Genomic DNA, 17,087 nt, shown 5'->3' with positions numbered 1-17,087 from the left:
AAGTCAGCTGGAATTGTTATCTTCCCCCCTATATGTAATGTCTCTTTCCCCTATCCACTTTTAATATTTTCTCTTTATCTTTGATTGTCACATTGTTACTTCCTGGCTAGCCCAAGGTTCCCCAGTGGGGAAAAAAGGATGTCTCCTAAAACCTGAGGACAAAGGTCAGGCAACCGCCTGGGTGTGGTTTTCTTGGTATTTATCTTGCTTGGGTGGTTTGAGCTTCTGAAGAAGCCTTTATTTCTTCAAATATTTTTTCCTGCCCTATTCTCTTTCTATTTCCTCTCTTACTCTGACCTCAATTTCATGTCCATCTCCCAGTTTGATAATATCTCAAGGGTAACTGATGCTTGTTAATGTTTTCAGTTTTAAAAATCTCTCAGCTTCAGTGTAGATAATTTCTGCTTACCTGTCTTCAAATTCACTTTGTCTATCTTCTCTAGCAGCCAACTTGTTGTTTAGCCCATCCATTGTACTTTTTATTTCAGCTATTGTATGTTTCAGATCTAGAATTTTCATTTGGTTCATTTTTTCAAGTTTTCTAGCTACATCCCAGAATAGCTCATTACCATGTGTATTAATTTCCTGGAGCTGCCATAACAAAATATTACAAACTGAGTGGCTTAAAACAATAGAAATTTATTCGCTCACAGTTCTGGAGGTTAGAAGTCCAAACTCTGTGTGTCAGCAGGGTTGGTTCCTTCTGGGGGTTCTGAGAAAGAATCTGTTCCAGGCCTCTCTCCTCACTTCTGATGTTTGCCAGCAATCCTTGGCATTCCCTGGTTTGCAGACATATCACTTCAACTCTGCCTCCATCTTTACAAGGCTTTCTCCCCTGTGTCTCTCTGTGTCCAAATTCCCCTCTTCTTATAAGGACACCAGTCACTGGATAAGGGCCCACTCTAATTAATGTGACCTCATTTAATTTAACTAATTACATGTGTAAAGACCCTATTTCAAAATTTGGTCACATTCTGAGGTTCTGGGTGGATATGAAATTTTGAGGGACACTATTCAACTCACTACTGAATTCATTATACCCTTTGTAGAAAATAATGTAAATGGAGTCATTTTAAAATAGAGGCAGAACTGCCATCTCAAAGGAACTGCCTTGCACATCTTACTCCTCAAAACTTTGAATGTTAAACCTGGGCAAAATAAATTTTGGACTGGGTCTAAGGCATTGTATTCCAAATAACTGTTTGCAAAGATAACAGGAAAGCGGACATGATGACTACCAGACTGGATATTGAAGACATTCTTTAGAATTAGCATCACTATGTTAGCTTATCTGCACCTATAGAAATTCCTTTCTTAGCTTTTTAACACCCATAGAAATGCCTTCCATCTACTGACGTAATTGTTCCCCATCCTCTTCTCATAAATACCCATTGCCTTTGTCTCCTAATCAGAACACTGTTTGGGTTTCTTCCTGAATCAGTGCTTCCTAATAGCTATTCTTTTGGATCTCAAATAAATGCTTGTTGCCTCTCACTTTGACCTTTTATTTTTAGGTTAACAGCCTTCTCTGTTCCAATTATTATTCTTTTCCCATTAATTATTTTATATATTTATAATAATGTAAATTATAACTTATACTTATATTATACATTTTATTTATAAATATATATTTATATTATATATTTACAATATATTCCAATAACTTGGATTTGTTTTTTGTTTTGTTTTTAATTTTACTGGGGAAGGGGAACAGGACTTTATTGGGGAACAGTGTGTACTTCCAGGACTTTTCCAAGTCAAGTTGCTGTCCTTTCAATCTTAGTTGTGGAGGGCGCAGCTCAGCTCTAGGTCTAGTTGCCGTTGCTAGTTGCAGGGGGTGCAGCCCACCATCCCTTGCAGGGCTCCAGGAGTTAAACCAGCAAACCTTGAGAGCCCACTGGCCCATGTGGGAATCAAACCGGCAGCCTTTGGAGTTAGGAGCACAGAGCTCCAACCGCCTGAGCCACCGGGCCGGCCCCAACTTGGGTTTTTTGTAGTACTTCTATTGAATGTGTTTTCTCTTGATTATAAACCACATTCCCTCCCGCCCCCCCCTTCTTCCACTTCCCCCTCCCCCACATTCCGGTTCAAGCCCTTGTTTCTCAGTGTAGTTGTGTAGGACACAGATCCCTGGCCCATGCTGGTGTTATGAGCCTTGTGCTCCCCTACTCTAGGCAGTCAGTCGCCCGGTTGTTGGTCCGCAGCCCACAGCAGCTCACACCAACCTCCAGCTGATCACGGCAGCCCAGCTCCAGGGAGAGCTGTTGTTCACAATCTTAGCTGTAGAGGGCGCAGCTCACTGGCCCATGTGGGAATCGAACCAGCCACCTGGGCGTTGAGGAGCACACGCTCCAACAACCTGAGCCCCTGGGCCGGCCCAAAACACATTTTCTTGGCTCTCTTTTTCGCCGCTATCGTAGGGCGTGGGCTGACTCTTCCTCACCATGTCTTCTCACAAGACTTTCAGGATCAAGAGGTTCCTGGCAAAGAAACAAAAGCAGAATCGGCCCATTCCCCAATGGATTCAGGTGAAAACTGGTAGTAAAATCAGACACATCTCCAAGAGGAGACATTGGAGAAGGACCAAGCTGGGTCTATGAGGAATCGCACATGAGATGGCACCACATACTTATGTTATGTCAGGGTTGCTTGGATCTTAACCATGGCACTGAAAAGATCACTACTATCTGAACAGTTGGGTGTGCTTTATTGGGAAATTATGGGGGGAATGAGTTTTCTCTTAATATGTTTCTGCACTAGTAGGTTGGTTCAGTAATAAATATGTGAGGCCTTCTAAAAAATAAAAAAATAAAAAATAAAACACATTTTCTTGCTTCTTCTCATGTCTTAGAATTTGTTGTTGATTCTAGAATATAAAAGGTGAGGGAAAATATAATGGAGTATAATTATATCAAGTATATATTGTTTTGTTTATTTTCTAAAGTGTGCAAGTCCTGTGGTGGTTAGTGCAAGGGACTTATCATTTGGATTCCTCTGGAGTTGAGCTTTGTGAGGATTTAGCCAATTATTCAGTCAGAGGGAACACAGTTCACAGGGGACTACTGTCACTTCTGACACCAACTGCAAGTTCAGGGAATTCCCAAAACCACTGTTGGGCATGATAATTTACCAGGACTCAAAGAACCCACCCAAAGCTATTGTGCTCGTGGTACACACTGTATTATACAGTTTATTACAGGGAAAGGATACAGGTTAAGATTGGCCAAGGGAAGAAGCTCGTGAGTCTGGGGAAGTATAAGACAAGGGCCTTTCACTCCCTCTCCCCATGCAGTCAAGACAAGTTACTTTCCCAGTATCAAGGTGTGACAACACACATGGGGGGCTAATCTGAGCCTCAGCGTTCAGTTTTGATGGAGTCCATTACATAGGCATGACTGATTGATTAATCACCCATATTGTTGATCTCCGTCTCCAGGTGACTGATGCCTTGACACCCAAAGCCCCACCCTCCATCACCTTGTTGGTCTTTCTGGTGTGACCAGTCCCCACCCTAAATTATCTTGTTACTCTCTGGCTAGCTCAAGGACCTCAGCAAACAAAGATTATCTCCCAGGAGCTGAGGGCAAAGCCTGGACCTCTTCTAGGGCAAAGTTAAATTCTTTAGGACACAGGCCATCCCTGCCTTTGGGCAAGACTCTTAACAGCAGAAGGGTCATGTTGCCTGACATATGGAGGGGCCAGTGCGGGGAAGGGGTAGATTGAAAGAAACAACTAATTCATCCTCTAAAGCCAGTACATACATTTTCATATTTTTGTACTAATTAAATTATTCGTTGCCTCCCTGTATCTTCTGGTAAATGTGTGCAGAACTATTTAGCATAGAAATTAGCCGACGGGTAGGTAAATCCAGTTCTTCAGGCCAGTCATTTTCCATCTGTTTTCCTGACAAGGCTGTAAGTCAGTTTCGCAATACATTTGACTCTCAAGACCAGCATTCTGACCAGGCCAGTGTCACACCCTATTGCAGTGTGGCAGTAGATGTGTCCTGAAAAGCTCTGGCACCTTAGCAGAGTCCCACTCAGCCACTGCCAATTAGTCCAGTCTGTCATCACACTGCGTGACTGAAATGTCTCCCAGAGCGATGCCGCTCAGGTTTGCAGACTGCCAGTCAATTTTTTTAGGTTCCAAAAGCAGGAGTGGTCTCAGGAACATATGTCTTCACCCTTTCAGGCATCTGGTATCACTGAGCTAAGAGACAGTAACGTCTCGTGCTGAGCCTGTCTCGATCGAGTCACTGCCAGCACGCTGGATGTCTCTGGCGGCATAAACTTTTCATTCATTCCTTAACCCTCAGCTCACTCCCCCTCCTCTCCATGTATGCCCTACCTTCTCCACTTTTGGAAGGGGTGTTAGGCTTGGCCACAGGGCTGGGCTAGACTGCACCCCCCCTCGGGCCACTGCCATTCCCATGGGTGGGGTTGCGCAGGGGCAGAACTGGTGGGCCGCCCCACCCCCTAAGCTATCCAGCTACATTCACTGTCAGCCCCAATTTTGCCAGGTGGGGTTAAAGCACAACCCACCGCATCAGACTCAGGAATTCTGACGTGAAGTTTGAAGATACAGTTACAGTGTCTTACTTAGGGATCACCCCTGGCCCGGGGTCCCTGCATCAGGTAGGACAAAAGTTGCGGTGATGTGGGGAAAAAGGAAAAAGCACGGTCTTACCAGCATCCTTCCTATCCCCTCTCCCCCAAACCGCACCCCAAAAGCAAAGGAATCTGTCTAGTGGCGACCCTCCCTTGGCCCCCGCACGTTGAGTGTGAACACACCCATGAAGGTGTATAAGCCAGCCTTTCATGCCTTCATTTCCCCATCTGAGACCAAAAAAAAGTTTCAATTGCCTGTTTCAGTTCTTCATGAAACCATTACTCTGAGGACTGTAAAATGTGTTTCTTGCACTGAAGATATGTGACCTGGCAGTCCAAATTGTTCTAGTAGCTTCTGTTCCAGTCCTTTTATTGTACCCAGATGCACTGGCAGCCACCATGGGGTAAGCTCAGCCAGTCCAGAGTCAGTCTGTTCCTGTCAAGTCCCCCTCCTTAGGGCTCCCAGCGTCGATCTGACTTGCCAGCTATGCACAGGCCTTCCGGAGTCCACCAGCAGCCACCTGTATGTAGTCTCAGCCTCTCTTGCTGACAGACAGAACAGTTCTTATTGGCATCTTGTGCCTCAGAGTGTGCAAGCGGACCCAGCCCATCTCGCACTGCTACAGCCCCCCACCATGTCCACTCATTTATCTCATGGGCCCAGGTGGCCACCTCAAGTGAGCACAGCAGAGTATCCACTCACCAGCTCCATTCACTTTCCAGTCCTCAAGGGGTCCTTCCTATGGGCATCAACATGTCCGACTTTAATGCACCCCCCAAATTCCCATAGTGATTCCCATAGGGCTGTGCCCCATACGGACATCTCATCAATAGGCCAGTTTTCATTGCCTTCGGCCTGACCGTATGGCCATTGGCCACTGCCTGTGAGTTGCTAAAAACCCAAACATCAGAGCAAACAGCATGTAATTCAGCCCACCAAGTCAATTTGTATTGAACTCTTCCATCGGGGTGGCGGCCTTCTGAACAAGAGCTGTGCATCCGCTGTGGAACCACCACGCACAAACCAAGCAGCTCCTTGTGTGTTGGCAGGAAGCTATTCATCGGGCTGTGAGCTCCCGCAGCCCTCAGGTGGGTCCAGAGTCGGACCTTGGGGAAAAGAGGCCCCCTGCTCCTGAGTCCCTCTCACTGTCCTGCTTCCCCACCCCCAGCAAGGTCCTGCAGAAACCATTTCCATTTTGTGATGAAACATTTCTGGGCATTGCCCGTCCTATTACAGCATTTCTCCAACATTCATCCAAGGCATTGTGGGTATCTCAGGTTTCAAAGTTATTTTATGTCCTTCAGTCATAGGGGAAATCTCAATGAAAGTCCAATAGCAAGCTAGTTAGTAATTGTCTCTTGAATGGAAATTTTCTGGTCCCAAATCCCAGCAGTTGCCACTAGGTGACACTCACAGGCTTCTGCCATAAGCTCCAGTCTGGGCTGCAATGGGGCCCAGATTAACACCCTGTCCGGGCTTGGGCAATGCTACTGGCTCCATTCCACATGTCCAGTCAATACTAGTGGGAGAGTGCTACGCCTTCTCTTTTACAGTGAAGCTTTCTCCAGTCAGATACAATATCCATCCCCAAGACACATTCAGATAAAGGAGACGCAACCACATCACATAAAGTCCGTTCAAACTTTCCAATTTCCATCCATACTTTGACCTTTATCCTATCAACCACTCGCTGCATTCCTATATCCTCCCAATCCAGTTGTAATGCCTGTCAGGAATTCACAAACAGGCTTTGGAATCACAGTGTATGGGGACCCCATATCTAGGAGCCCCAGAAAGTCTTTTCTGCATCCTCTGACCATTTTACCCAAGTTCATATGGCTGTGGGTCTCCAGCCGGGATTGGTCCTTAGCATGATTATCTTGCAGGACAGCTGTCCCAGGTGATTGGATATCTGCTTTCTCATAGCCATCTTTGCCTTCCAGCTTTTTAAATTCCTCCACAGGAGGGAGAATAAGGCAAACTTGTTTAGGGCCCTGCACTATTGGGGAACAGCAGGGACTCCCATCAGTCCACAAAACTTCCAAGAATGCTGGATTATGCCCTTTGACCCCATAAATGTCTGCCTTATTCATTCTATTTCTTAATAATCATTTCCAGATTTCCACACTGCTGGAATGAGTCCCAGGACCATGCCTTATTTTCCTCCTCTTGTGACTCATTCCAACGTCTTCCCTGTTTGCTGTTTTAACATTACTTTTCCCTTCAGTAGTGACCCAGAGACTAATGGCTGGAGCTCAGACCAGCTGCTACAGAAGCCCAGCCCAATCTCAGGGTCTGTGCCAACAGTCCCTTTTGCTATTATTCATAATCATCATGGGATGCTATATTTTGCTAGTTTTGGTGATTTTTGCATTTTCTTGTGCATCCAGTGGACCAACTCCTCGGGCGTTGAATTTCTCATTCCTAAACCCCATGACTGACTTTTGCTGCCAGTGACCGACGGCGGCATAGCTGCAGTCCCATACAGTGGTGAACCCACGGTCCTGGGACCAGGCTTCCTCCCATCCAATCTAGAGGCAGTGCACGACTCACCTGCGAGCACGACTCACCTGTGACCTTTTATACTCAGTCCAACCAGTCCAGAGCCCACAACCTACCACCTTTTTGGGCTTCTCCCTTGCTCTGATCACCCCACAACCAGGTACCCACTCAGGACAACCCAACACCCCAGAGTTCACTGCAGTTATTCAAACTGGTCAATTTTGAGCCTGCCTCACCCGATCTTTCCTGCAGGAACCACAGAAAGGCCACATTTTCCCCTCCCCCTTCATCTCCTGACCACCCCCCGTGCTGCCCTGTGTGGCCCTGCATGGCAGGTGTGCCTCCTGTTTGTAGGGAACTGTGACTATAAAAGTCTTCCTTTATGACACCCATTTCTGTGTCTGTCTTACTACACCTGATAAAACAGTCCCAGGTCCCCTTACAGTTGGTGCAGTGATCAGACACCAGACAGAGATGCTGTGTCTTTAAGCTGCTTTTCGCTTACTAACTGGATCCAACAGAATCCAGTGCCTGTGAAGGGACTGCTGGATTTTGGTGTGCCTGACCATTGATGGCTGCTGCACTGTGTTGTTTTTCTTTTCTTTTCTTTTCTTTTTTTTTTTTTTTTTTTGGCGGGGGTTGCGGGGGTGTTGCTGAGAATCTCCAGCCTAAATTGTGGGTCTTGCAAAGCTGGGTCCTCTCTGACTTGCTGTGTCTGAGATTGAGCGCCTAAGGGCACTCAGCATCTTTTTCCACTTCGGTGGAGCACCCAAGGTCCAGGACAGAGTGCCTGGGCTGTGCAGGTAACTGGCTACATCAGTTTCTTGAAAAGGTCCTTCCAAAGGGGATGAGGAGTGACCACCCTCCTACTGGTGTGAGATGAGTCTGATCCACGGACCAGGCAATGCTCACCAGCAGTGGAGCCAACTGAGTCATTTATAGAAAGTGCCTAGTGTCGGGGACATTCTGTGCTCCCGGGCCACTTGATGAACCACTTCCGCCTTTTCTTCTGAGCCTTGCTGAGTCAGGATTTCAGCCTGTCCCAAGGGTGCTCCCCCGTCATGTATCACGGGCCGTTCATGGGGTCAGTGTGAGGGTGTCCTCCTCAAGGGTCCGCGGCACTCCACAAATGTTATCGTTCAGCTCACAAACTTTGCTGCCGTTGTCTGTCTACTATTGTCGTGATTCATCCCCCACCCAGTGGGCTATCAGGGGCCCGACCCTGGAAACCACTGGCTCAGTGTTTAATGTACCGGGAGAAGGGAAAGGAACGCCTGGGTCTGGCTCTCCTCAGCCCCTCAGGGTGTAGTCCAATTAATGTCCATAGGCAAAGCCCAGCCTGGAAAGATGTGATCACCAAGTCCAGATCTCTCGGGAGTAAAGGTTTGGGCTAGCCTACCAGGTAGGCCACCAAGACCTGCCCAGGTGATAGCTGAGGGCGAGAGCAACTTAGAATGGATAGTGGAGGAAGGTGAGGATGAAACCCAGTCGTGGCCCTGAAGCCAACTGCAGCAACAAGACTGTAGTTTGTTTCACTAAACTTCCTTCTCTAAGTTACCCTCCTGCCAAGAAAAGAGGCCACCAGGAGCCATGGATGAGCTCCGTCCTGAGCTGTGGAGCTGTGCGGTGCAATGGGTGGACTGTAGTGGCTGGGAACATGGCTGCTTGCCCTCTGGACCCACCGCCATGCTGTCACGATGGTCGCGCCTGCTGGAGCCAAAGACTGAGCACAGGGTGGGCAAGACCTGGGAGCCTTCCACTTGTCTTGAGAAGGTCCCGTCTTCTTGGCTGAATCTTCTTGCAACCATGCTGCAGTCTGAGACCTTCCCGCCCGATTCTCCCTCCTTCCTGTCTCCTCTCACAGGTGTCTGACCTGTAGTGTGGTCTGAAGTCTCTCCCCACCTTCTCCTGCTCCCAGTACCAAAAGAATCTCCTGCTCATCTAAGCCAGTTGTGGCATTTGTTTCTCAATGAACCCAAACAAATAGATGTGTTACCTCTTTCTGATGTAGAAATCTGGGGCTGCCATTATACTTTGAGCTCCATCTGTTTGGTTTCTGTGGCCACCTCACAATTTATTCCAAACTCAGCGTAAAAGGGCATTACTTATTGGACTCTCCAACCTCAACATTTAAATAAGTTTAAAACTTTAAATATTTTTTTGCTACAAGATTTTTGTGCATTTTGTTAGATACTTTGATTTTTTGTTGTTGTTATTATTGTCTTTTCTAGTTGACTATTGCTGGTGTGGAGAAATGCTTTTGATTTTTAGGAATTGATCTTGTATCTGGAAACTCAGATTAATTCATATTAATTCTATGATAATATTTTATGTTTTTTATATTGTTGATCATATCATTTGCAAATAATGCCAGTTTTGTCCTTCCCCTTTCCATGCTTTTTTACTACTTATTTCTTTCTCTTCTTATGTTGGCCAAAACTCCTGTTACACATTGAATTGTATTGGTTTAGCTGGTAGCCTTGTTCATTTTCAGCCTACATGAATGATTCTGGGTTTCTTAAGCATGGGCTTTACTATAGGTTTTTATTGCATAGCTTTTGTTATATTAAGGAAATTCTCCTCTGGTTCCTTTTTGTGTTTGCTTTAAAATAAAAATAAAAATAATATTTTTCTGCAACCAAAGAAGAAAAAGCAAATTTTCTCCTTTAGTTCACTAACTTGGTGAATTACATTGATACATGTTTGCTTAGGATGTATTATTATTATTATTATTAATACACTACATGATTTTGATAATATGTCTGAGATAACTGGTTAGTTTTTTATATTTATTTTCTCTTGTTTCTGTAAGAATACGACCCCCCAATTTTTAGCTGGATGCATGGATGCACCAAAGGAAAACTACATTTTCCAGCCTGCCTTACAGCTAGATATGGCCATGTAACTAAGTTTGGCCAATTGTGAGTGGAGCTAAGGTGTGCAACTTCTAAATCAGATCTTTCTAAAGGGAAAGTGTAAATTCTTGTTGCTCTTGTACCTATTTCTGTTGGCTGGAGTGTGATGGTAGTGGACTCGGGGACACCCTAGGGATCCGTGACCCCAAAGATAGAAGAAGCCTGGGTCCTAGTGCTGGGGAGCCAGCAGACCAGCCCTGGACTGACGTGAGGGATCCATTCCCATCCTGTTTCGAGCATTGTGGGAGGGGAGGAGAATCTGTTTCAATATCCAAACCGGGATCCCAAATAAGACAGAGAAAAAAGTTATCTAATATTTCGCTAGGGGATTTTCATTTACATTCACAAGTTATATGGACTTGCAATTTTTAGATGCTCTTTATCTGGCTGAAACTTCAGGTTATAGTAGTGTATGGCTCTCATTATGACTGCTTCCCTAGTTGAAACATTATTTGGTGGTATGTTTTTAGTTTCCAGATACAAAGGGTCTTTAAGCTATCTTTTTGTTGTTGATTTCCATTTATATTCTCCGTATTTCTTCATTTCTCTTCACCAACGTCCATCTCTCTATTTCCTCCCCAGGCCTCTGGGCTGCTTTGTTGATCAAATCTTTCAACATCCTTATCTGTTAAGTCCATTTTGTTATTCAACCCATCTACTGAGTTATGTCAACAATCACACATTTCAGGCCCCGACCTCCAACTGATTCTTCTTTCTAACTGCCTATTCTTCCTTCATGTTTCCAGTGGTCTCCCTCATCCCTGGGGAAAGCCTTCATTCTGGCCTGTCTGTGTGACTTCACTGGAACAAGGGATTCAGATTTCCTCTGCAGGCTCCAAGCATCTCAGAAATCTTGCCATCCCGTGACTCACCACCCCCAGGACCCTAGGGGCCTGGACAACCATGTACCTGGTAAAAGGGCCCAAACCTACTTTCAGCTTTGTTTTGATAAGTGAGCCTGCAACCAGGGGAATGAGGAGAATACACCTCAGGACAGAAGGTCTCTCAGGTACCTTTTGGACCCAACCATTCCCCATTTTCTGAACCCCAGCTCCATGGGCAAAATGCCATGCAAAATTCTCAATAATTTATGTGGATGTTTTGCCCTCAAGGAGTTGGCATAACTCCTCAGTCCTTTAATGTAGGGGCACATAGTGATTTTTTCCCCCAGGGTACAGTATGGAAAGGGAATGGGGACAGTAACTTCACTGTGGAGAAACCTGACAGACACACCTTAGTCAGGTGGTCACATCAGCAGTGATAAGTCGTGTTGGTGATGTGATGAAAATGATGCTTTACCTCTGTGGCCTTCCTCCAAAAAAACACATAACTTCAATCTAATTAAGAAAAAGGCACAACAAATTCCAATAGTAGGGCATTCTACAACTTGGTAGAGTACTCCTCAAAACTGTCAAGGTCATCAAGAACAAGGAAAGCGTGAGAGACTGTCAGCCAAGAGGAGCCTAAGGAGACATGATGACTAAATGTAAGATGGAGGAAGAACATTAGGTAAAACCAAGGAAATATGAATGAAATATCAATATTGGTTCAATCATTGTAACAAATGTACCATAATAGATGGTAATAATGGGGAAACTGGGTGTGGAGTACATGGGAAGTTTCTGCAGTATCTGCACGATTTTTCTGTATATCTTAAAAGTTCTGTAAAATTAAAAGTTTATTTTAAAAAGTTTAAAACTTTTGTGCTTCAGTGGATGCCATACATACAGTGAAAAGGCAATCCAGAAGATTATTTTTCTTAGTAGGAGAGAAGGGAAGCAGGCAGAGGTGATGATGCTTGTAGAAACGCAACAGCTTAACCGTTTGTTTCCTTCCAGCTGCCCCCATAGAAAGGAGAGTCTGTAAGACGGATCCTTTCAGGGACTTTGCTAAACCTTTGTGTTTGCACCCTATGCTTCCCTGTTTGGTCCCAGAAAGATGACTGGACAGTCAATGACGAGTAAGATTCCTCACGAAAGGAAGAACTCAAGCCAGACCAGTCGTGGGGACCAACAGGAGAACCCACAGTGTTCACAGAGGTGGGCACAGCCCCCACCTTCCTCAGGCTAAGGAAAGCCTCACCCTCTGTGGCTGCATTCCTTCCCAAAACCTGCAAGGGAAGTGATTCAATGAGGTGCTCTCCACCTATTCATATGCATATAGGTTTTTGTCCCTCGGGGAAGTTGAGACTATGGTCCAGCTGTCAGCAGGCAAGGGTGATTGACTCCAATCGGTCTTCTATTAAGATGTGGAATAGATAATGCTAATGCCTTATGTGAATAGCAACAAAAGCCACCAGTCAGCTTGATTCTGGGCTCCAGTCTTTCATGACTGTGAGGCCCTCTGGCCTTCTGAGATTTAACTGCATTAAGTCTCTGTTTCTTCCTTTTTTAAAACTTAACCTGAAGCCGCCTCTTTTCGTTCCCTCCCTGCCCGTGTTGCACTTGACGCGACAGATGCTGAGTATTTTTCATGTTGTACTGGCCATCTGTGTGTCTTCTTTTGTGAAGTGTATGTTCGAATTTTTGCACACTTGTATTATTGCATCGACTGTCTTCTTGAGTTTTATGTGGAGTTTTCTTTGGCTTAAAACAACAAAACTTATTATCTTATACTTCTGGAGGTCAGAAATCTCATGGGGCTAACATCAAGGGGTCAGTAGGGCTGGGTTCCTTCCGGAGGCTCTAGGGGAAGATCCATTCCCTCGCCTTTTCCGGCTTCTGGAAGCCACCTGCTCTCCCTGACTTGTGACCCTTTCATCCATCTTCAGCCGACAGTGTAGAAACCGTCAGATCTGTCTGTCTGACTCTGACCCTCTGTCTCCTTCTTTGAAGGGCCCTGTGATTAGACTGTGTCCACCTGGGTAATCCAGGATTTCCTTCCCATCTCATGATCCTTAATCACACCTGCAACGTCCTTTGTGCTGTCTAAAGAAACATATTCACAAGTTTGGGAGGGTTAGAACAGGGACATCTTTGGGGTATCATTATTCAGGCTACCACACCCACAATCTATTATTAACTGAAAAAAGCTAGCAATAGAACAATGCATATAGATTCTGCATTAATGTAAAAAAAACCACCACTAAATGTTATCATTGAGGTTTAGGAGCTCTTTTTATGTTCTAGATCAAGTTCCTTGTCAGATAGCTATTGTGAATATCACCTCCCAATCTGTGGTTTGTCTTTTTGCTTTCTTAATGGTGTGTTTGGAAGAGCATTTTGATAATGTCCAATTTGTCAATTTTTTTATAACTTTGTGTGTCCTAAGGTCATTGCCTTTCCCAAAGTCACAAAGATTTCTCTTAAAATTTTTTCTAGAATTTTTATGTTAGCTTTTGATGTTAAGCTCAATGATCCATTTTTTTGCACTCCTTTCATAGTATTTATTTTACACCTGTTATACCAAACAGCATTTTAAACACTGACATATCAATAAATATCTCTAAATAAGATAAAGCAAAGACAACAGTATTTATCTTATGTGAAACAAAATACACCATCATTTAGTCTTCAAACATCATCGCACTTTAACTTTCATAATTTTACAATGTATTCGTGAAAACAATCTGCAGACTAGTTTTTTGTTTGTTTGTTTGTTTTTAAGGAAGACGCAGCTCACAGTGGCCCAAGCGGGGGATCGAACCGGCAACCTTGGTGCTACCAGCACCACGCTCTAATCAACTGAACTAAATGGCCACCCCAGACTAGTTTTAACAGACAAATTAAAGAACACTTTTAAGCAAACATGATTGTCCTAAATTTTTTCTTAGGTAAGAATTTTACAAACATTACTCATATTAGCAGTAATAGTGGAGCTGGGGAGTATTGCGCTTCTCCAAGCTGCACGGCCTGAACCACCAATAGTATGGTGCAACTTGTGGTCCTTTCCAAGGTCACAGCTCTCACAGCCTGAAGATATCAGTCCTCGCATCTCCCTGTGCTTGTGGACTGGTTTGCTGAGCTGCTGGGTGTCAGGATTCCATCTGATAGCTTTGTGGAATGGATCAGGGAGGATAACCTCAAAGAATTTGTACATGGAATCTTGGCCAACCCAGGAAGAAGTCAGGACGCTCAGAGCTCCACAGTGGCGTCCAACTCGCTCCCTGGCAACAGACTGAAGGCTTCAAGCAAACTTTAGCTGGTTAACACAGTGAGGCACAGGCTTGCCATAGATTGTACCCTTAGGAACTGGGTGTTTGCGGCCACCAAGGCGGACACGAATCCAATACATGACATAACCTTGCCTTGGCCTTGTATCCCAGCCCGGGCGCTTTATCAGGCCGGGTGGGGTGGGGGACCCGGTGGAGCGCAGAAAGCTGGCGGTACTACCAGCAGCGCACCCTGAGAAGAAACTGCATTACATCGGACTGCTTCTTCCTCCATAGCTCCTGGATGTACTTGTAAGCGCCCATCTTGGCTTACCTGATGGCTGTGGTCAGATGGAAAGAAAGTCAATGATCTATTTTTTAGTTAATTTTGCATTCGATGTGAAATAAGGGAAGAGGACCACTTTTTTTTCCCCATTCAGTAGCTCCAGCACCATTTGTTGAAAAGACAATCTTGCCCTCTTTGAAATATTTTGGCACCTTTATCAAAAATCATTGACCATATATGTGTGGGTCTAATCCTGGTCTCTATTCCATTTCATTAATATATGCTTATGTGTGTCTATCTGTATACTGACATCCTATTTTTGGGATACTGTGGCTTCACAGTGAGTCTTAGAATCAGGGACTGTAAGTCCCCCAAATTTGTTCCCTTTCTTCAAAATTTCTTCAGCTTTCCATACAAATTTTAGGATCAGCATTCAATTACTACAAAACAAACAAACAAAAAACTGGCCTCATGGGATGTTGATTGGGATTGCATTGAATCTATAGATCAAATCAGAAAGAAATGACACCTTAACAATATTGATTTTCCAGTTCCTGAACATGCTATATCTCTCCATTTTAGGCCTTCTTTTATTTCTTTCATTAGTGTTTTGAAGTTTCTAGCATATAGATCCAGCTAGAATCTATATTCTAGAAACATATTTTATAGTAGATTTATTCTTAAATATATCAATTGATGGATGTCATTAAAAAGTGGCACTATTTGTTCATTTTTATTTTCCAATGATATGCTAGACTATAGAAATACAATTGACTATTGTGTATTGATCTTGTATCCTGTGACCCTGATACATTCCACATATTGTTTTGGTAGTTTTTTTTATCAATTTATTATGATTTGTAAGTGTAATTTTAAAAACATCGGTCCATTAAACGATGTAGAAATAAGTACGCAAAAACTCTGCAAAACAAAACAAAATTATACTTTAAACATGTTTAAGTATAGCGATTATCTAAAATTCTGGATTTTCCAGTCACTTCGGTATTATGCGATGGCAGCCAAGTAATCCTTAACTTCAGTTGGAGATAGCCTCCTAAATCCAGCTTCACTGCAGATTCCAACTTCTATGTCATTTGCCCTTCGAAGCTTTCCATCAGGGTTAATATGGCTGTATGAATGGCATCTTCGAGTTCTAGATCTTCCTTGTATCTTTCTTCAAGGAAAGTTTTCCCATTCACATAATTCCTTCCCACTGCTGTGGCTTTCCGGGCAAAGTAAGCTCCAGATGGATCTGACTGAAATAAATACGGGTGTCCCTCATTCCAACCACAAATTAGTAAAGAAACTACATATGGATGAACGCCACCTGACTGGGTATATTCTTGCATCACAGAAGCTACTCTCTGTACCAGCTGAGCTGTGGGAATGGGTTCTCGGTAAACAAGATAGTATTGCTGAGCCAGTTTTCGAGCTCTGTGCACAAGCACTCTGGAATCTGGGCCCATGCCGCTACTAGACACCAAGCTTATGTGTTTGGCAATTGGTTCCACTTTGTGTACCCTTCATCATACAGAATGGATTTCTGCTTCTGCTCAGTTGCTAATACCACACCTTTGGAAGCTTCAATTCCCACTGAAGGAGCTCCTCCAGCTTTAGCAGCCAAAGCATATTCAACCTGGACAAGTTTACCAGACGAGCTGAATGTAGTCAGCGAAAAGCTGTAACCGAGCTCCTCCATCTACTACCCAGAGAGCCCTCCAGTAGTTTTTTTTCCCCAAAAAATTTTATTACGAAAAATATCAAGCATGCCAAACAAGTTAAAAGACCGTCATACCAAACAATCATATAGGCACTACTTAGAGTCTACCATTAACATTTGATTATATGGCAGGTCCTCGAAGAACACCCTTTCATTTGACATCGTGTCATTGTAACATTGATGAGCCGTGTAGGGACTTAACTCTTGTTTATATTAGCCTGTGGTAAAATTTGTTTCATTACACATCGTTTCACTTAAAGTCACATAGCCTATAGACAACATTAAATGAGGACTTACTGTACTTACTTTATCAAACACCCATCCATATATTCATCATCTTGATTTTTTAATGTGTTTCAAAATAAATTTTTAGCCAAAATTTTACTTCCGTCTAAATACTTCGGCATTTAAAACAAGGGTTCAACGTAAGTTGATAGTTCTTTTTTCTTTTTAAGATAAAATTTACATGCAACTAAATGCACAAATCCAACTGTATACTCAATGAGTTTTGACAATTGCAGACACCTGTGTAAACCAAACCCCTATTGATATGTAAACCACTGCCATCAATTTGCGATTCCTTTTTACCATGTTTCCCCGAAAATAAGACCTAGCCGGACAGTCAGCTCTAATGCGTCTTTTGGAGCAAAAATTAATATAAGACCGGTCATATGTCATATTATATTATTTAAGACCGGGTCTTGTATTAATTTTTGCTCCAAAAGATGCACTAGAGCTGACTGTCCGGCTAGGTCTTATTTTCGGGGAAATATGGTAGTCAATCCCCCGCCTGCACCTTCCAGAGGCAACCACTGTTTGGATTTGTCCATCATAGATTAGTCTTGCCTGCTTTAAGACGTCTTACCAATGGAATCACACAGTGTAACTTTCTTGTGTAAGGCCATTTTCACGTAAACGTTTTTGACACTTTGCTCCTTTTTATTGTTACTATTTCATTGTATGAAT

The 17,087-nt window shown here is 43.8% G+C and overlaps 1 protein-coding gene and 2 pseudogenes across 1 annotated transcript; 1 reads left to right on the top strand and 2 right to left on the bottom strand.

The window, feature by feature from the left end:
• The first annotated feature begins 2,065 nt into the window (after positions 1-2,065).
• Positions 2,066-2,772, top strand: LOC117016813 (60S ribosomal protein L39-like). Its single transcript, XM_033096530.1, has one exon. It carries the CDS (start codon positions 2,445-2,447, stop codon positions 2,598-2,600), a length of 156 nt encoding a protein of 51 aa, XP_032952421.1. The 5' UTR covers positions 2,066-2,444; the 3' UTR covers positions 2,601-2,772.
• Positions 2,773-13,824: 11,052 nt separating this feature from the next.
• LOC117017049 (60S ribosomal protein L15-like) lies at positions 13,825-14,439 on the bottom strand (annotated as a pseudogene).
• A 967-nt stretch (positions 14,440-15,406) lies between these two features.
• Positions 15,407-16,100, bottom strand: LOC117016919 (proteasome subunit alpha type-2-like; annotated as a pseudogene).
• Positions 16,101-17,087: the final 987 nt, after the last annotated feature.

Source organism: Rhinolophus ferrumequinum, chromosome 24 (assembly GCF_004115265.2).
Source record: "Rhinolophus ferrumequinum isolate MPI-CBG mRhiFer1 chromosome 24, mRhiFer1_v1.p, whole genome shotgun sequence".
Lineage (NCBI taxonomy): Eukaryota > Metazoa > Chordata > Mammalia > Chiroptera > Rhinolophidae > Rhinolophus > Rhinolophus ferrumequinum.
The sequence above is the reverse complement of the archived record's forward strand: the minus strand, read 5'-3'. Positions and strand labels throughout refer to the sequence as shown.